Source organism: Ruditapes philippinarum, unplaced genomic scaffold (genome assembly GCF_026571515.1).
Source record: "Ruditapes philippinarum isolate M1 unplaced genomic scaffold, ASM2657151v2 ctg5840_1_1_1_1, whole genome shotgun sequence".
Lineage (NCBI taxonomy): Eukaryota > Metazoa > Mollusca > Bivalvia > Venerida > Veneridae > Ruditapes > Ruditapes philippinarum.
Window position 1 is genome coordinate 81,199 of NW_026866932.1, and position 22,316 is coordinate 103,514.

Consider the following 22,316-nt stretch of genomic DNA (forward strand, 5'->3'; position numbering starts at 1 on the left):
AGAAAAAAAGGACCAGAAAAATATAACAACACTGGCAACGATTGACAGCTGTCACATGGTACCTGTTTTTGCGAAGTATAAATTGATAAAAGTTTACGGAAAATTGTGTGGATAAAATTGATCGGCATTTTTTACTGGACATTTGTATTGGAAAAAAAATACAATGTACGATCGAGGTGTGATCAAAAAGTTCTCGGCCCGACATACTTCTAGCCACTACACTGACATTTACACACGATACGTCGATACCGATATCTTATGTAAGATTACTGACCGAGTTACACGCGGATTTACATAGATTAAGTAACATATAAAACACACTTTGATCAGTAGAGGGGTGTGTCATTTAGACCAAATGAAGAAAGTTGAAATCAGAGCCGTCATTAAGTACCTCTGTTAGAAAGGGATGTCCCCCAAGGAAATCAATGAAAACTTCATGGATACACTTGGGAAGGAGTCCCTTTCCTATAGCACTGTGAAAAAATTGTCTGCTGAATTTAAGAGGGACAGGGAGAGCATTGGAGATGATGATTGGCCTGTGCGGCAATTAGAGGCCACCAACGATGACACTGCCGAAGCTGTACCCGATCTGGTCATGTGCAACAGAAGGTGCAACCTCCAAAGCATTGCTAGGGGAGTGGGTATTAGCTTTGATTCAGTTCAGGCAATTCTGACTGATGTCTATGGCATGTCAAAGGTTTCCGCTAGATGGGTCCCTATATAGACAGTTGACTGATACGGACCAGGCTTGGCATTTCAAGATACCTGTTGTCTCACTACGAGGATGAACCTGATTTTATCTACCGGATCGTAACTCAGGATGAAACATGGGTAATCTCAAAAACAAAAGTTTACGACACTTAAAGATATTGGAGATGGGATGGTCACCGTGGTGGTAAAAGGGTGCATTAATTTGGCTATTTAAATGATTAACGATAATGTTATTTCTAAATACGTTGAAAAGGACTTTATTTAAACCTTATCTTGAACTTTTGGTCAGATTGGTGTTTGCACGTTCATAAATGTCCGATTGACATTGAGGCATTATATTTCCTGACTTCTGCGCATGCGTCGGTCACATAACAAAAGGTATAGGAATAGGACAATCGTAACAACTCGGCAATTTCCGTCAAGTTCGCGAATTCTTGAAGTCGCCCGAGGTGTTCCGATTGGGAATAGGATAGTCTAGATTACCTGCCCTTTTCTCTCCGTTCAATAGTACTAACGGGATCCATTACGTTACGCTTTGCTACTTTAACCTGTACGTACTGAACGAGGGAAGTAACCGCTGCGGCAGTTTGAACAGGATCCAGACTGTCAAATTCTAAAATAATCTTTACTTTTTCACCAATTTCCGGTAAACTTACAGATACGTCGATCGAGGCTGGGAAGACGTAAGCTATAACTGTCTTCGATCCCAGATTGATGGTATATAAAGATAATCGTATCGAATTATTCAGAAATTAAAACCTTTACACATACTATATATTGCCACATATATCAGCATGCATATTGAACAAACAAAAAACAAATGAACCTATAATTATAAAACAAGCAAAATGTTTTATGGTACCCTAGGATACTCTATATGAAGCTAAAAGCTTATTTCCAATGGGGTCCATTTACTGTAATATTATCACACTAACAATAAAAATGAATGAATTATAAAGGAGGTAAGATATATGAAAACTCTTGCAAACATTGTACAACAATCAAGACACTTTTGTCTGTATAAACAGACATATACATAGTACACAAACAAACTGAAATAAATTCCGTATAAAATAATACATTTAAATTTATACATTATCGAATACAACATAAACATGTTAAAAACCAAGAAGATGAAGAATTATATCAAAATGACACAGAAAAAAAGGGCAAGAACTCCAGTCTGTTTGAGTCAACTCCGCAATCCAATTTTTTTTTTCGATTAATTTTTAAGAGAAAGTATATTAACATGTTTAAGGCAATTAACTGGATTTTAAACAATCTTTCTTGTACAAAAAGTCATAAAATTATCGCCAAATCCAAGAGGAATAACCTTAGACTGCATGAGACACTCGTTCTTTATAATTGCAGATAAGTCTGGAGCCCGTATTATACTAATTCGTGTCGCTGTTTTTATAATTAGCTGTTTATATCAACTCAAAATGCTGCAGTATTCTTTCAATAAAACAGATTTTTAATAATTTACTTTATATATGAATGTGGTTATAAGACTTACCTGCCTAACCCAAATCATTGACATTCAATATTTTAAGATCAGACATAACTTAATTTATTTGTTTTCGGCGTATAGTCTTAAGAAAACGCATCTGATCATGAGAGACTAGGGCCAATATATTTTTGTCCAAGAACGCCTGTACAGTACCACCTAATTTTGAGCTACACGTACGCACTTGAAATTTAATTATGCGTCAGTGACTTTCTTATGCAGTCCTTAATTCATACCAAGAAGATGAATAATAATCAAAGTGACAAAGCAAAAGGATAGGACATAGTTGTTTCTTTAAATCTTCCGATGAACAATTTTTTGGTAATGGTGTGCTCCATTCACATTGAAAGAATGCCCTAAGCTTATAACAAATATCGATGTTTAACTTCAGACGAAGCCCTGAAATAGTTACCGTATTCTGCTAAATATACATGTTTAACAAAAATTGTGGTAGAAAAGAAAGAATTTATATATAAAAGGATATGGCATTCATTTCCTTGTCGTTTTGTATTATACATGTATACATACATAAATTTATGCTGTGCCTGCTTGTCCTGTGCCTGCTTGTCGCATTTAAAGTGCTTTCAGCACTTTGATGAAACATTAAAGATGAGTCTGACCCGAAAGGCTTGAAAATTCACAGCGTTCCAAAGACTAGGAGTAAAAATTTATCTATGATTAGAAATATGAGTAAAAGTTTATTTTTAGAAAGCTATTTGCCGATATAAATAGATGTAATGACAACATTGGACATTTGGTTTCGTTTGGACTATCACAGGGTATGTATCCTTCCAATTAAACTATAAATTTAGCAAGCCGAAAAAGAACGATTCGCTCTGTAACAAATCGCCCCGTTGCTCAAATATGTTAAATTCATGCCACAAAGTGAGAATGTTTGTTATAACTGGTTAACTTATGAATCCATTATTTCACAAATAGCTGGTTGTAGTTGAGTTTTGCTATTTGAGAAGGAACTGAAATAATATCAGCTAATATATTTCCACTAAAATTAACTTTGCTGTAGCAAAATGCTTATTAATGGTATTCTAACTCTTAGATCTTATCAGCCATACCTTCTTTACTTTAGTCCAACTAATTAGACTTGTCAAAAAAAATTGAGATAATTTTTGACGGGCAATGTGTCACAGAGGGAAAAAGATGTGCAGCCTGACAGGGACTCGAACCCTGGTCCCGCAGCTCTACCAACTGAGCAATCCGGCTGCTTAAAAATCTTTTCCCCTAAATAGTGAACAGTTCTGTACCGTGACATACTCCCCCGGTATATTGAAATTCGTTCTCAAATTTTTTAAATGGTTACAGAGCAATGCTAACTAAACTCTTAGGCTAGCTACATAATGTAATTTATGTATATGCAGTCACTGTCCCCAGTTAATTGGGCACCAATTTGACCAAATGTCACAGGGTGAGAAAATTGTACAGCCTGACCAGGACTCGAGAGTCCTGGACTCAAACCCAGGACCCTCGCAATACCTTTGCACAGCGCTACCTACTGAGCTATCCGGCCACTTACGCATCTTCTTCCCTAAATAGTGAACAGTACTCAACAGTGACCAATGTCTTTTCCTGTTTGACAGTATGAAAAAAGAGTCTGTAAAATGTATTGAATGATCAAACTAATTACGCCAAATTAATCCAAGGAAAATAGTCATTTCCAAATGCCTTGAGCAGAAATTATATTTTTTTGTTTACCATTATGTACATTATTAATAACAGGGCCGGCAAAATCTGGTTTGGACTTACTTGTCCGTTTCTAAGTGAAGCATTTTTTAACTTGTTCGTATGATATTTACATAGTTAATTCTTGAAAATTTTCACTTGTCCGTACAGGCTGTGGGACAACCTGGGCAATACAGACAATTGATTTTGCCGGACCTGAATAAAAGTGACACTTAAATTGAACTGCTGTAAATTTATCGTTGCTAATTATTACAATACATGTATGCTGTATTTACATTATATACATGTATGTATAAAAAAAATATATATAAATGCCAGTACATTGTAAGTCAACTACATGTTATGCACTTGACATTTTGTTATTTCCAGGTCAATTAAAATAAACTACATTCCTTGAAAATGGTGAAATTGCTGAGTGATATATGCCTAAACGTCATTCATGTTTCATTGGACAAGATGCCAGATATTGGACTCTATCTTCCCACAGTGTACAAGGAAATGTTAATTGAACGTTTGGCATGGCATGATATGATTTCTCCAGATTACCTCCCTTACATATCTCGTCAGCTATTTTCATCATCTCTTAGAAGAATTAATTTCTACAAATGTGAGCAAGTTAATGACACAGTGCTACAGTTATTGGCGACATCAAAATGCAAGCTAGAATATTTGACAGTGAATCAGTGTCAGGATGTAACAGGTGAGTTATTTTGTTGTTGTTGGCTTTATGTCATAGGTCACATGGTGACTTTTTAGCTTTACTGGTGGAGGAAGACCTTCGGTTCCCTTTTGTGCATTATTTCAGGCAGGAACAGAAACCTGAGTAGAACTATCCTATCAACATTCCGTAAGCTAGCTGTCCAGATAGCTTTCTCACCAAAGTCCTTGACTCCTTGTCAGGATTCGAACCCACAGCAGTGAGGGGCAAGTCATTTAAAGTCATAGTAGGCTAGTCAAAGACCTTAACCGCTTGGCCATGGACACCCATAACTAGGTCAGTTGTTGCTACATGTTTGTTATTATAAAAGCACATGGATTGTATAAAAAAAATTTAAACACATGCAAAGATAAATAAAATATTAAGTTTGAAATGATAACCCTTATCCTGCTGAAACTGAAAGTGAATAGCCTTTGTCAGCCTGCACATTGATGCATTCTGCAAGTAATTACTGATTTTTAAAATGAATACATTTGCCCCTAAAATGATTCAGTTTTACTTGACTTAATTAAACATATATGTACAGTACAATGATGTAAGATTTAAATAGTTAAGGCAAAGATTGCATGCATAATTAATCTTACCTATTTGGAAGTTTCAATCGTGCGAGTTGGAATTGTTCTTTTTAAAATTTAAACAACAGGAAGCAGATATATAGACTAGAAGAGGATATTCAAGTTTTTCTTATAAATACAGGATTTATATTCATCAAATGGTATGAAAATAAATATTTCACAAGTGGCAATAGCCATAAGTGAAATATGATAATTTTCATACCACAAAATGGAAATAAATCCAGTATTTATAGAAAAATCTTTAATTTTTCTTTACAATTTGAAAGACTTCCCCTTAAATTTTGTGTACTCGCTGAATTTAGAGAAAGTAGTCCATCAAGACCTCAGTGAAAATATGGAAAATTTGTTTCACTGCAGTGAAATATATATTTTTACAGTAAATTAATGGAAAATGAAAAAAAACACATTTTATTTCATCAGTCATTTATAAGTATACATGTATAATAAATTAGCTTTATACTTTTAAATAATCTCCTTCTGTTTATATTTAGATAAAGGCATACAATGCTGTACAAGAAACCAAGACGAACTAGTATCTGTTAAGTTCAGGAAATTAAAGTTATTAACAGATGCTAGTCTTAATTGTTTGATGTCACCAAAACTAAAATGTGTTGATCTCAAAGACTGTGCGAAACTGACATTTGAAGGTAAGTTGAATGCTTATTGACTGTAGTTTATTTTCTCTAGATGAAGGTATGTTACTAAACTGATAACATGAATATATGTTATCAAGTATTTGTCATATAATCACCACATACTTAGTATTTCCATAATAAAATAGCTAAATAAATATAAACATGCAACCATGTGTTTGTAACCATTTAATGTATGTCGGTTGTTCTACTCTGCTGCCTGCTCATGTCTAAAATAAGGCACAAAGCTCTTCCTCCACTTGGAAAGCTGGAAGGAGCTGTGCCCCGCCCTGCACCCCACCCCTTATTAAAATGTTACATTTGATTTCTGCAGTGTACACACAGTCTTTTGGGGGTTTTTTTGGTGTTTAATGATTACGCTTGTATGAAGCTAGTATGTTGTCTTTCTTGATATCAACATAGTATGACATGAGTTACTGATCTTGATGCTCTCGGCTTAGGCCATCCTTAATAAAATGTTTGTTTGCAGTAACCCGACCCAGAATTTTCAAGGTGGGTAGGTAGGTCAATTTTTTTTTTTTTATTGAACTGTACTCCCAAATAAACATGGAATTTCAAAATGCTGGACAATATATGCTTTGATAATCTGGTAACAATTAATAAATTGATAACTGAATACTAATTTAATAAGACCTACATTTTTAGCTCGACTTTTCTATGAAAAGGGGAGCTATCCTACTCGCCCCGGCGTCGGCGTCGGCGTTAGCGTCGGCGTTAGCGTCGGCGTTGGCGTCACACCTTGGTTAAGTTTTTCGTACCACCCCACTTTATTTCAGAAGTATTACAAGTATGGCTTTGAAACTTACCATACTTGTTCACCATCATAACCTCCATCTACAGACAAGAGTACATAACTCTGTCAAGGTTTTTGACAGAATTATGGCCCTTTTTTGACTTAGAAAGTGTATTGAGCTTGGTTAAGTTTTTTGTACCACCTCACTTTATTTCAAAACCATTGGAGGTATTGCTTTGAAACTGACCATACTTGTTTACCATCACGACCTTCATCAACAGACAAGAGGACATAACTCTGTCAAGGTTTTTGACAGAATTATGCCCCTTTTTGACTTAGAAAATACATTGAATATGGGTAAAATCCACTTATTGCCTTAACCCTTTGAGATATTGCTTTGAAACTTTTAATGCTATTTCACATCATTACCCCCATCTGTACGCAAGAGAAGGTAACTCTGTCAAGGATTTGTTTTAAAAATTAAGGCCTTTTATCGACTTAGAATCTTGGTTAAGTTTTTAGTACCAGTCCACTTTTTGACTGAACTGTTTGAGATATTAATTTGAAAGTTGGAATACTTGTTTACCATCATGGTCCCAAAACATGGGCAGGAGAAGGTAATTCTGTTAAGGATTTTATTTGAATTATGGCCCTTTTTGACTTAGAAACTCAGTTAAGATTTTCATTCTTGTCCACTTGTTGACTTAACCATTTGAGATATTACTTTGGAAGTTGGAGTTCTTATGTGCCATCATGAGACCTATCTGTAAGCAAGAGAAGATAACTCTGTGAAAATGTTTCTTGATTTGTACTTAGAAATTCCTAGTTAAAGTCTTGTGTGCCCTTAACTGTCAAAGTTTTGTTTTATAGGCAAGCACTAAAAAAGTCGAGCGCGCTGTCCTTCTGACAGCTCTTGTATTTCTTCTATTAACCTTTAAAAGAACGAAAACAAAGCACAAGGCATAATTTTCTGATTCAAAAAAAAAAAAATTTTATCCAGACCATGAAAAAAAATTTTGAGTAGGGGCAAATTTTGTGAGTCGGTCGCGCTACTGCAAACAAACATTTTTTTAAGGATGGCCTTAGTATACTATCATATTTCACAGTAGTGAGACCAGCAGTTCAAGCCCAACATGGATTTTACAAGTGAAAATAATTATATACATATGTACCAATAGGTGTGTGGATTGTCGGGTAAGTGACGATCCTATCAGATCCAAGATTCAGCACTTACGATTCACAAATCGAACCATGAATCTTTTGTTATCAAGACACCCATAAAAACATGAACACATTGGTTCTTAAAGCATGGTTACTTTTCTTTAAACAATATTAAACAATGCCAAACAATAAACAAATATGCAATTTTCTCATTTTCAATTGAAATACCAAAGTGTTTCCAAACATTGGAAGTAAACTTTGCAGGTGGAATTTTATATCAGCGCGACTCCTTTTCAGCCATTGTTGCAGACAGGATGTGTGATTGCACACTAACATATTAACTTGAGTTTCAGAAATTTTGGATAATTAAAGATAAAACCATCTTAGATACATGCCACATTCATAAATCTATATATAGCTACTAAAAATATTTATTTAATTTTTGTGTAAAAACATAGTGCTCAATAAAGATAAAGTGAATTCTTTTTCGAAACTTATCACTTCCTAGCTTAGTATCATGGTTACCGTAATTGTTTGTCTTAAATCGGCATTTTGTATTTAAGTAAATGTCACATAGTTCATACTCAAATTTGTTCGACTTTTAGAGTGTGAAAAACAGTTTATGCATATAGTATTAAGAAATAAGATCGCGATCCACGATCTCTGGACTGACGAATATTCATACTCAAATTTTCATTTTGATTTGTGATTATTCGAGTACTATGATACTCGACCAGAATATTTATTAACCATTATGCAAATATATTACAGCTGATGATATGAATATAAAGCCAAATAAATTAAATTTTTTGTTATTTTTTGGGGATAAATTTCAATACTAGAATGTTTACATACCTTTTAAAATATATAGTTATTTGTAGACTAAATCAAATTTAATTTTGTCTTTTTTATACAGGTGTGCAGAAAATGTGTGAAAGAAATCCTACCATTGGAGAGCTGACAGTGTCAGGTGTAAATGAAATAAAAGGAAATAAGGCTATCAATAATAAAAGTTTGGAGCACACTCAGGACAAACATGGCAGCATCGTCAAAATTGCACACAATCTTGGACATAATTTGGTACATCCTTTTTCCTAAGTAGTGTCCCTTTAAATATTTTTTTTTTAAAGACGGGACTAGAAATATATCTTTCCAGATTTGTTTACTATTGGCTGTCGGTCTGGACCGATAACTTGTGTTCAAAATTTAAGATCATTAACTTACTCTTTTTTCCCACTCTTTTTTCCAGAATGATATTTTTTAGCTGGTCTGTTTCAAAATAAAAATCAAGCTGTTATGCATGCAATGGCGTCAAAAATGTATAATGTAGCCCATTATTCAAACATTTTAAAAGTTCTCAACATGAAACTTTGAATACTATTTTTATAATGACAAAATACAGTTGTTAATCAAGGGGCATAATTTTAAAAACAATATTTTTGGAGTTATGCCCCTTTATAACTTAGAATTAACAGACTAGCATTAATACTGTATGCAGTGCTCTTGTCATGGTTTAAAATGACTAAAAAAATTAAAAGCATTTAAATGCTTCAAATTCAAATTTTGCTAAGAATGTCACAAAAAAATGGACTTTTATTTAAATATGTGTATATTTCTGTATTTACTTTGGCATATTTTTCGTTTTAAATGCCCCAAATTATCTATTTCAAAATTTTTGACTTTTGTTTAGTGGCAGTTTATAAACTGGCTTTTGTTTTCAGTGGAGTACCTTTAAATTTTGATAAGGAGTTGTGGAACAAAACGAAATGCTTAGTTTATAATCAAAGTGTAGGTAAAAACAAGGCTGAGGGAAAATTTAGAAAATACATGTTTATGTACTGATTGAATAGCAAACAGTGCAGACCATGATCTGATGGCAGGGATGTGCTGGCTGATCATGGTCTGCATGGCTTGCATGGTTATATACAGTTCCTGCTAGCAGAATTAATGATACATGTATTTATCAATGGTGATTGTATTTTGTCTTTGTTAACAGGAGATATTTGATGCTCAGTTGAATCAAATGTGTGACGAATGTCTAGAAGTATTATCATGCTGCTGTCCTAACATGAAAAGGTAACATTTTATTACATTTGTATAATTTTCGAGATAGTTTGCTTACTTGATAAAGTAGCCGGTTTTTTTAGGCTAATAATAATTTGAGTTCAGTTGTTTTGAGTTGTAATTGATTAAAGCACTTTTTTAAATGCCCAAGACTTTCCAGATGTATTATGGAATGGCATTATCTGTCTGTTTGTCTGTCTGTCTGACTGTTTGACTATCTGCCGGACAGAAAATAAATAAGAGTTCTTGAACTGGAAACAACAAAAGAGAATAATAGAGTTCATTCTATAATAAGAAAATAAGGCACTGATAGCCCTTCACTTGACAGGTTAAATAACAAAAGAAATGGCCCCTTATCCCATTTCAGTTGTCTGTCCATGGATTTTCACATGATAACTTTAGAAGGATGAAATTCTATGTGACAATTGATCTCAGACATTGAGTTTCAGAAATCATATGAGCCGCATCAAGACAAAACCAACATAGTGGGTTTTGCGACCAGCATGAATCCAGACCAGTCTGCGCCTTCGCTGTTCGCTTACCAACTCTATTACAAGTAGAGAAACTGAGAGCGAACAGCATGGATCCTGATCAGACTGCGCAGGCTGCTCTGGATCCATGCTGGTCGCAAACCCACTATGTTGGTTTTGTCGTGACGCGGCTCAATTATTGGATTAGTAGTATTGGATTGTGGAAAACTTGGTAATTGCTTGTTAGCTATCCAGGAAAGCTGGTCAGTAGAACCATCAGTCCTGATATGACCAAGATTAAGCGATACAAACAAAATCATGTAAATTTTTATAATTTTTTCATACACATTTCAGTTTGAATTTGCATGGAAGCTCAAGACTATCAGGAAAAGCTTTAACAAAGGTTTGTTGTGTTTCTTTAATTCAAAGAAAGTTTGCATAATTTTAAATCAGAGACCCATTGGATAAGATCCCCGACTTTAAATCACTTGCCACTCACTGCTGTGGTTAAGAATTCAATCAGGGTCTTTTTGGGTAGCTATGAAGCCATGAAGCCAGCTAACAGAAGGTTGGTAGTTTGTCTCCTTTGACAGCTCTTGTTTTAAAGATACTTAGCACAAAGGAAAACGAGTATCTGAATTGCAAATATCTCGCAACAACTTGTTTGTAATTGTAAACATTCATAATCATTCAAATAAATTTGTTAGACAAAGTAAGAATTCTTGATTCAGAAACTGTTCAGTACTGTCACAAATTACACCTCATTGTATAAGGGAAATATCTCAGATAATATTATTTTTAGGTGTGAAGTAGTTCTAACTACTGATTGGCTATCAACTTATCGATTTGATTGTCAGTCGGCCATCTGTTCAATTGGACGCCATCATAAGACGGCGTCATCTAATATGTAGTGATTTTTCCTGTTATATTTTGTCCAAGATTAGATGGGCTAATGAAGATTTACATGTTCCTGTTACAGTTCTCAATAGGCTGCACAAGTTTGGAGAAGCTAGATCTCTCTTTCTGTAGTAGTTTATGCAACAGTCCCAGCAATGAAGCTCTGTGGACCCTTCCTACCTCCCTTACAGAACTCTCCCTATCGGGAATACAACTGCGAGATGAGAGGATATTTGTAGAATGTTTACAGCGCTTGCGTTGTCTAAAAGCAGTTAAATTGTGTGGCGTTATTGCTGTAACAGATAAAACACTGAAACAGGTGATTGCCTTACTCATATTTTAGTGTGCTACTTGGCATACAATATATTGTCTGCAGTTGTTTTAAATGACTTCTTCTCAGAAATAACACATATAATTTATTAAAAAAAATGTAACTGTAACCGTAAGTGTTTGAGATGCTTCAAAACTGATTATAATGGCTCCAGATAATTGCATCTTTTATGCAGAGGTAAATTTTGATTTAAACAAAAATTTAAAATTAGATTTAAGTGATAGTTTAATTTTTAGCCTGCAGTAGGCAACTGAATGGACTATTTTGAACAGTGCAGACCATGATCAGACAGCACAGAATTAACTTCTTTAGCTTACTGATAATAACAGATTTCACCCATGCTACCAGTGCAGTCCAAGATTTTTGATGCGGTCTAATGATTGCCTGCACTGCTTGATATGGAAGTCAGTATTCATTTTGAAATTTTTGTCCAAACTGAAAGATGGACATGCCCATTTAAAGCTGCACACCTCCAGATGAGCCAAAATATTTCAGGAAAATCAATATTGAGAAAAATGCACTAAACTTTTAAGGGTGGTAAAAACATTCAAGATCCAATTAATATTTTACATGTTATGTGCAGTTTAACACTGATTTTGCAGTACAGTCTTAACTTGCCAATGCGACCACGTGTATTCTTAAACGACCACTTTAAATCTCTCCCGATCATTTTTTCTCTATATCTTTAATGTATTAAGCGACTTTTGCTCAACGCGACCAGCGACCGCCAATTAGTCACATAATTGAGATCAGTCTTTTCATTAAACGACCACTTTTACCTGTCAAGTAATTGTGTTTTTAGAGAACGCCGCCTCGTAATGTCACAAGTGTCAACAATCAAAACACAACAAATAAATGTGTGAAATTCTCTATTTCCCAAACCGTTTTAGCGTATGCAAAAGAAGTTAAGTATACTCGTGATGTGTATTATCCAATGAAATCAGATAAACAATGCAACAGATGGCCCTACTTAGATGGTGTATACGCTTTGCTTGTTGACATTTAGACTGCATTGAATTGACCTTGATCTTGATCAGCAATTAAAAAATTCTGGAGAAATGTCAAACATGTACGTAATGGATCAAAACTGTTTTGTCAATAAATATCATAAAGTTATTTTTTACATAAGCATCCGTTTAGATTATTGGAGCTTACTTATTATTCAACATTTATATAAATGAAGTTGGAAAACATTCCCACCGCAAAAGAAAGATGTCGTGTATAAATTTTGACTTTTTATCATGCTTTGTCTTAAGAGACCCTTTCATTAAGCAATCGTTTTGGGTGTTTCCCTTGGGCGGTCGCTTAATACAAGTTTGACTGTATTTTATCACCATATTTCTATTAGTTACTAACGCAGTAAGGGCTGTTTTTGCATATGTTGACCACTTTTTGGTTATTTTCGTGGATTGTAAGTGGCGACTGCAATATGTAAATAACTGTATTTGTTCACCTAACATTGTTTTACTTTTAAATACATTTCCAAAATTTTATGGAAATTAACATAAATCTGGAGGTGTGCTGCTTTAAGATACATGTACTTTGCGTGGTAACAGTTATCATGAATAATTATGTTAGCATGAAATTGTTAACATCTTATTTTATTCAGCAATACTTAAGATTTTGATATGATGTGAAATAATGAATACCAGAAAAAGGAATTTATACTTTTGTTGTATATAAAACACGAAAGTTTGACACCTGGAATCAAAAGTGTTGTACAGTCTCATTTTAGTTTTTCAAAATGATCTGTAGGTTTTTACAGCTAATATATATACAGAGGATATTGAATAAGTGTAGGTTCAATACTAAATTTATTGAACTAGTTGAATAAAAATTATATTTATAATTATGCAAGCCTCATTTTATTCAACAAGTTCAATAAGTTTAGTACTGAAGCTACACAAATATCATATGCATTTTATCACATACCCAAAATAAACACTGTTTTTACCAAAGAATAATTTTTCATTGACATGCCTGTAGTGTAATGCTAACAGTTAGGGCATCTCTAATACTCTTATGTTTGTATTAAGCAAATTACATCCAAAGAAATATATTCATGACCGTGCAATACTATTTTTATGGAGTCGCAAATTAAGCATGGGTATGTGATAAATATAAATATGTAGCTTACTCATTTTGTTTCAGGTTTTACAACACATAGGTCACTCTTTGACCTCGCTAGATTTAAGCGGAGGTCTAAACGATCAATTGTCTGATGAAGGTTTATTAAGTATAACCGAACACTGTACGAATCTAGAGGAACTCTTATTCAGACTACTACCAAAGTTAAAATGTAAAGAGTTACTGCCCATTTTCAAGGATCGAGCGAGGGCTTCAAAGTTTAAAAAGATTTTTCTTTCAGTTAAAGAGGTATGGTAATTGTTAATTGTTTTGTTAAAATCTGTTTTATTTTTATTAACTCTGTAATCTTTTCGAAATAAAATCAAAGGAAACATTTATCTCCAATAACCAATGCAAGATACATGTATAAAGATGCTCCTCATATTATACAAATATAATGCGCAACAATAGAAAGGTATGCCTCTTTCAATAAAGTACTTTATTGAGACTTGATGGTAACCGTATATGGTATTTTATTCATATATGTAAAAATTGTTTGAAAACCAGTTTAACGTTGTAATAGATGTCCCATTCGTGTTTAAATATTAAAATAGTTTTGATAGAGTGTTTACAGGGGCGTATCACGTGTTGGGGGGGGGGGGCAGGACCCCCAAGCCTCTGTGGTTTAAAATAGGAGAGTGGTGGCCTAGTGGTTAAGGTGTCTGCCTCTCAAACCAGAGATCATTGGTTCGAGCCCTACTCTGGTCAGAGCCATGTTTCTTCATATGACATCAGTACTGGTTGGTTTGAGGAAGCGAACTCGAAAGTGAAGAACTTGTTTCACAATCAAGCTAAAATAAATATGTTTAAATCAAATCTGTTTTGATATTTTGTTACAGCTGGACTCTGACTTGCTACGTGAAGTGTGTAAGTCATGTCACAATCTAGAGAAGCTAGATTTAGCGGGTCTAGGTATTGTTAGTGATGAAACTCTGTTTTTGCTGGCCAAAAACTGCCCGAAACTGGAACAACTTAACATCAAAAGTTGCAGGAAGGTAAATAAAAATATTTCATGCAATGTATTTTCTATTTAAGGAGGGGGAGGCAAATTTTCAGGTAAAGGTGGTTGTAATTAATTTCATGATTAAAGCTTTCTGGCAAAATGTTAGAAATTTAAGCATTATAACAGTAACCACTGGTACTTAAAAGATTAAAGTTTGTATTTTTATCATAAATATAATTCTAAGTCAAATATCTTAACCCTTTTTATGGTGAAACCCAAAGTGAGGAGTCTTCAAGACAGAGTTATTGATTAATGCAGTATGCATATAGAGCAATAATCGTTTCCTGGCTATTTCTCTGCATGTACTGGCTGGAATTCAATGAAACTTCAGTGGAACATTCATTTCCAAGGGGAGATGAGTATATCATTGTATTGTTCCGGTCAGACCTTCAAGACAGAGTTATGGCCCTTGATAAGTTGTGCAATATGCATATAGAGCAATATTGCTATTTCTTTTTAACTGCTGGATTGATTTCAACAGACTTTATGGCAACCATCAATATGGCAAGAAAATTTGCATGCAGTGATAAATTTATGTAAATAAAGTCTTATATCTCCAGTTGTTGTGTTTATAATAACCAGTACTCAGCAGGGATCTAAATTCAACGAATTTACTTATTTTTTGTTGTTTTTTTTAATATTTAAAATTTTTTAAACTGGATCAAAAATTTACCCTTAACTTGCTGGAACCAGTAATGATTTCCTTTGCCATCAATATAGAGCCATGTCAGCCTGTATCTTTTAGACTAGCCTTGATCTTTTAGGCCAGCCTGGATCTTTTATGTTCTTGATACCTCCATAAATCAAAAAGTCCATTTTGGAAATTTTAGCAGGTTACGGGTTGAAACTTTGGATATGAAATTTTTGCTAACGGCTGTATAGATATGTTTAATTCACTGTAATTATATCCTGTTGTCTAGGTAACAGATGAAGGTGTATGTGAACTTGCCCGATGCTGTCCAATAAAATTCCTCGTTCTAGCTGGAATTTTCAATGTTACCGACAAAAGTATATTTGCTCTTGCCAATAGCTGCCATTATTTAGAAGAGATTTATTTAAATGGATGTGCTCAGATTTCACCAACATCTATACGCTATCTTGTGGTAAGTAAAACAAGAAACATTATTTTAATAAGCTTGGCTATTCATAGAATAGGAAGAGCGTTTGTGTCACAATTCGGTTAAGTTTTTATGTGCAAGTTGGTATCTCCAAAACTACTGAAGGGAATGGGTTGAAACTTCACACACTTATTTTAGAGCATAATAAAAGGTCACTATCAAAGGCCCCAAACTCTGGCATGTATTTTGATAGAATTATGCCCCATTTTAATCTTAGAAAATTTCCTTGTGCTCTTTTTTTACTGTCAAGAACTGAGAAAAGTTGAGCGCGCTGCCCTACAGACAGCTCTTGATTTTAATTATAGAGGATTGTTTCGTTTTTGAATTAATTATGAAGAGGCCTATGCCTTTCTGATTTGTGGGAAAAAAATGCACAGACCTTGATGAGACAGTGCAGATATGCCAGCCAATCTTGGACCGCTGTCAGTAGAATCCTACCAGTGACTTCAGATTCTTTTATGTAAGGAAGCTATCCAGCTGGTGTACTAACCATCAGTGGTTCAACTCAGGTGCCTGACAGAATACATGGATAGGCACATAAGATTTTACTGCACAAGTAAAGCTGGAAAGTTGTCATATGATACTAACAGTGCTGGTGCCATATTTAACCAGCCCAAACCCCCCAAAATAATCAATTTTTATTGTTATTTTCATTGGCTTTCATTAGTTGCTCAAATTACCTGCCAGCTGTTCTTAAGATGTTGATACATTTATTGATACAAATGGAAGTGTTTAAAGGCTTTGGCTGATATGTTACTATATGTTCAGTCAGTACACATTTGAAATGTACCATAAAAATGATGAATGATTTAGTCCAGATTGAGAGATGGACAAGACCATATAAGATATTTAGTGAGGTAAGTGTTAAAAAAAACTAACAGGGAGAAAGTTAATGATAATTTTTTTTAATTTTGCAGGATTGTGCAATTCCAAGACTGTTTTACAAACATGCCACTCCCAACGCTGCTCCGAACCAGCTAATGGCGAGGAACCTCGATACCGGGGAATTCTGTAGAGCTGATTTGATCAATGAAGATATATTGGATCTTTAACTTTTCTGGAAAATTTGATCTGTGCATGTTTTTTTTTAATGTATATGTATGTTTATATAAATTATGTAAGTTATAAATGTCTAGTTCGGATTAGTTTTTTGCTCGACAAGTGAAGAATAGGGAGAGCTGTTGTACTCACCCAGGCATTGTTGTCCTACATTGGTTAGGTTTTTTGCATTCAATTTGATAACTCCAAAACTACTGAAGGGGATTTTTTGAAGAATAGGACACTTATTCTCTGATATTATTTTACATGAGGGGCACAGGCCCCATAACTCTGAGTTAACTCTTTATAGAGTTATTCCACTTCTCTTACTATAAAGCCCTAAGAATAGTCGAGTGTGATGTCTTGCGAACAGCTCTTGTTAAATTTTAGAATACAATGTTGCATGTGTTATGTACAATACAAAGTATTGAAACAAAGTTAAATATCCAAACCTTTCTTTATATGTTATCGCATAATTCTAATAGACTTCTAGAATATATGTTGTTATTATATTTTATTTTGTAATATAGTATTAAATTTACATTATTTTGTTAATTTTTATAAAAAATTTATACCCTAATGTTGACTTATGTTGTATTTTATTACTTGTTGTTGTAAAGATATTTGTAAGGTTATATATTTGTTAGGTTATATATTTTTAGGTTATATAACTTATACTGGCCAAAGTTGCTAGGAGAGGGTTATATTTTTGACATTTTTTATATAACACTTACATAACCTGTCAAAAAATTATAGCAAATATAATACAGCGCAGTTCCTTTATTTAATGTGTTTAAAGCTATATACAAGCGTACGTGATTGTGTATTTTCAGCAGCCTTTAGTTCACAAAGTTATTGTGTTTTGAAAATAACATTGTTTTACTGTTAATTTCATAAGAATATTTCATTAGATATAACTTTATCCTTCATTTAAGAAAGAATGAAAATTACTTAATAAATGCAACAAATGTATATATAGATTATATAAACATCATGATTATCCAATAAAAATTGACATTACAAACATCCAGTATTATAAATATTACTGATGATACTGCTGCGTAATGAAGTATTTATTAAAGAATCCTATACATGTTTGATGTTATGTAAAGCAACGCAAAAAAAATTTTTATAAACATTCATGGCATTTTTGTATTTTCAAAAGAAGAGTAATATACTTTGAATATTCTATTGAACCTTCAGATGACTTTTTTAGCTCACTTGAGCTAGCTTAGGGTGAGCTTTAAGGATTGTTAAATGTCCCTTGTCCGTCAACATTTGTTCGTTACCACTATAGTGGTCACATTTTTGCCTCAATCATCATGAAACTTTGTCAGGATGCTTGTCTATGTAATTGCTCGGATGACTTTGAACACGGGTCATCATGAATGAAAAACTAGGTCACAGGAGCTAAAAATAGAAAAATCTTGTTAACACTCTAGTGGCTACTGTTTTGGTCCAAATATCCTTAAATTTGGTCTGAAAGTTTGTTTTAATGATTTCTAATTAAAGTTCGAATATGGGTTACCTTGGGTCAAAAACTAGGTCACAATACCCAAATATTGAAAAACCTTGTTAATTCTCTAGTGGTCACAATTTTGCCTCAATCATCATCAGACTTTGTCAGGATGCTTGTCTAGGTAAATTGCTGGGAGGAGTTAGAACATGGCTCATTTCAGATGGAAAACTAAGTCACAGGGGATAAAAATAGAAAAATCTCACTTTAGTATCCAAATATCCTGGAAAATGGTCTAAAAGTTTGTTGTCAAGTTCGAATTTGGGTCACCTTGGGACAGGTGAGTGATCTAGGGCCATCTTGGCCCTCTTGTTTGGCTAACTTCCAAGTTACAAATCAATTATGTTTTATTAAACTGCTTGGCCAATAGTCTCTGAACTATACAGGAATGACACTTAGGTCATCCATTGCAATTGCTCAAATGGTTCCAGTCTGCTGAACCAGAAAGCCACCAGTGCTAAAAGTAGAACTAATTTTAGAATGACATCAACTTCTCAGTCCCATGTAAGATTTTGATGAAACTCTACAAAAGGGATCCTAAGGTGGTTCTTTAATGATATTTGTGATTAATGTGAATTTGTGATATTGTCGCAATTTGCAAAACAAAATGGCCTCCAGAGCTAAAGATAGACACACTTAAGCAACATTTCATGCTTAGCCACTCGGTAGATTTTGATGAAACTGTACAGCAATGATCATCAGGTAGTCATTAAAGGCACACTATGCCTCAGAAATCCATATTTTTTAATAGTTTAGAAATTTCAAAATGCGTTAATAATGAATTGATAATGGATTTAGAGCATGAAAGATGTTTTGCAACTAAAGAAAGTAGCACTAAATGTGAAGTCATTCATCGTAAAGGTAGCAAAATGTAAGCAAAACAGTATTTTGACTTCCATACAAAACACAATGTAGTATTTCACTATAATTTTACCAATTGCAAACACAGCAAAAATATTTCATTTATGTCACAAATGATTTGAAAAGATTAAAGGTTATGAGGAAAGAAAATGATAGCATTTCTGAGGCATAATGGGCCTAATAATAAATTTGCTTACATGTTCTGATATTTTTAACAAGGAATGCCCTGGTAATAAAATCTAGTCAATATAGACCATATCCTGTAGTGAGCGATTAAGGACAATAATGACACTCTTGTTTTATGCACGTTTAAGTTTTACACTATATTTTTACAGTTAAATGATCCTGATTCAGGCTCATGTGGTAAAAACTTTCTTATTGTCAGCATTTATAAACAATCTTAAACTAACCAGTGTTTAGTGTTTTTCTTTATTTGCTCCACTTTTTAAAATTTTTTATCAAATATATAACTTTTTTTTGGGTGTAGCATTTGATCAAGTTCTTTCTGTCCGAGGGGTCAGGTCTTTTCTTCAAACTTGCCCCTCCCCAGGGGGTTCAAACCCCAAAAGGGACTTTGATTTTTTCATGTGGGGAAGCATCCACTAGTTTTACGGAAGTTGGGGGGTTCTCTGGGGTGCCCGTTCGTCCCCCTAAAATAATGCAAAAAAAGGGGCACCTGACCCTTTGGCAATTAAATAGATAAGTGTCTTTGGGGATAAGCTCCCTATGACCCAAGAGCAATTTTTTACACACCGCATATGGCATAGCACGCCTACATATCCAAACGAAACACATTTGCAGCCAAATTTGCAGACCCATCAATTTATAAAACCAAGCAATAAATGAGTATATTATTTAACGGTTCGTAAGTGCAGAACTTAATTTTCTTGTAATGATGTAGTCAAAATACTCATAAGACTTGGCATTTACCAGGAAACTATACCAATTTTTAAAATAAAAACGAAAATAGATGGTAGCATTTTTATGCCAATTTACCCATTCTTGCATATGAAGATTATATGGCAATTATATAGAATTTTACCATGTATATAAAATGAGCTCAGTAAATGTAAAATGAGCAGCAAAATCGAAAGTATTGCACTTTCAATGACACCAGGTAGAACAAAAAATGTGGTGTTGGTAGTTTTCACTCCGGATCACGGCAGTAAGTCACATTGAATTTACCAGAGCACAGTTCAACCACCGCATTATTCCTGGGCAGGCTGTCAAGCAGTTTAACAGTACTAGCTGCCTTCACTTTCGCAAGGAACTTATAACTTCTGTACATGCCAGAGCAGAGCTTCACAGTGCGAATCACCGTAGAAAGGATTTCGTGATCAATCACAACGAAAGTGAACTGCGCCGTCCGGGAATTGAACTCAGGTCGCCCGATTCACAGTCTAAAGCTCTACCTATTGATCTAACTGGACGTCTGTAGAGCAAAAAAGCTCTTCCTGTTAATTAACATATATATACATACATGAAGACGTATAGCAGAGCACGAATATTTCGTGCAATGTGTCTAGTAATCACATTTTTTTATTTTAGATTTAAGATTATGACAAAGTTCCTGCAGCCTGCATTGGTATTATCAGGCAGGGGAAAAAATCCCCTCGCGTCTTACTGTATCGATCTCGCTAACTCTACTCTAAAAGCTATTGGTTTCTAATATAACTCAATAAAGTTACATTATGCTGGTGAATTCTTGTAGAGTTTCAGCCATTGGAAAATATTTTTCAATGAGAAACCTCGATGTGAAGCAAGTGATAATCATGACGAGATAAAAATGCATTAATTGTTTCATGATATTGATTTTATATTGTTTTGTTGGTTTTTTCCTATAGGCAAAAAATTGACTTAAGTTTGAAAAATCAGTATTCGTTTACGGCTGCCGCAAAGCGCCGAGTTACAGGAATTCTTTACGTCAGCTTTTAGTGAATAAGGTTTTCTATAAACGGTGACAAATATATTTGGATTTTAAATAATATTTGGTGTATAAAGAATGTCGGAGTGTAGCGGACCGGGCAATGAACCAACTTTGGTTAATGCTCGATGGAGCTTGGTTCAGTTCTCCCTTCTGGCTTGTTACACGGCCGGATTCCATGGTGTCACGAGCTTTCCGTACTTTATACACAAACATTCAGGTATATATTTTTTAAAGTTTATATATAGGGCATTATCCTGAAATCTTTTTGTTCAAAGGGTGTAAAAAGAGCATTTGGTTTATATAAACTTTTCAATATAAATTTTGAGATAAATCTCTAGGCATTCCTGAACTGTTTTGTATATTTGAAATGACTATAATTTTTAAATATTGAATAAAAATGTCATTTTATTAACTGAATCTCATACGTATGATATGAGTGTTTTCTCAATGATAATGATTAATACGAGTACCTTAGTACAGTAACGATTTAAAGTTCATCTGAATATAATAGATGTTAACCCGTTACTGCAATAGGATGACGGCGTATAGAATGAATTAGTCTCTATCATCACAATGTTAAGATTCTACCATTGCTTATATTGAAGTAAACATTTTTTATGTATATTTGTTTTTTATTTTATTGTATTAATATCAAACGTACATATGTGAGTAAGAATGTATCAAAATGTAATTTAAAACATGTATTTGAAGGAAGCACAATCTAAAGAATGGCTATAGCTAGCGTTTGTTAACTTGATAAATTTTCTCTCTATTTTTCCTAACGCGTGCTTCAATTCCAAAGTTCTATCATTATGTAATTACACCATGCGTGTATATCAGATATTGTATCTGGGGCGTCCTTAGCCGAGTGGTTAAGGTCGATTGACTTCGAACCACTTGCCCCTCACCGCTGTGGGTTCGACAGGGATTAAGATTCTTTCATATGAGAAGTCTTGGTGGTTCTACTCAGGTGCCCGTTCGTGCTTGAAATAATGCACGGGAGAGCACCTGAGGTCTTCCTCCTCCAGTAAAGCTGGATCGTCGCCATATGACATATACTGTGTGGGTGCGACATAAAGCCCAATCAAACAAGACAACAACGTTAATATCACAAAACGATTCTATCATAATGAAAAAAGCACATTGTTTTTTGTATCAGAAATTGTTTATCTCATTATGAAATTACACTTAATGCTTGTATCAAAAAA

The 22,316-nt window shown here is 34.1% G+C and overlaps 1 protein-coding gene across 1 annotated transcript; it reads left to right on the forward strand.

Annotated features, from left to right (window-relative positions):
- Positions 1-2,855: 2,855 nt before the first annotated feature.
- Positions 2,856-17,384, forward strand: LOC132734265 (F-box/LRR-repeat protein 2-like). The gene is made up of 11 exons (XM_060720970.1): positions 2,856-2,997; positions 4,286-4,616; positions 5,701-5,856; positions 8,673-8,836; positions 9,753-9,832; positions 10,645-10,693; positions 11,270-11,506; positions 13,670-13,894; positions 14,485-14,640; positions 15,569-15,751; positions 16,684-17,384. Exons 2-11 carry the CDS (start codon positions 4,316-4,318, stop codon positions 16,816-16,818), a joined length of 1,686 nt encoding a protein of 561 aa, XP_060576953.1. The 5' UTR covers positions 2,856-2,997; positions 4,286-4,315; the 3' UTR covers positions 16,819-17,384.
- Positions 17,385-22,316: the final 4,932 nt, after the last annotated feature.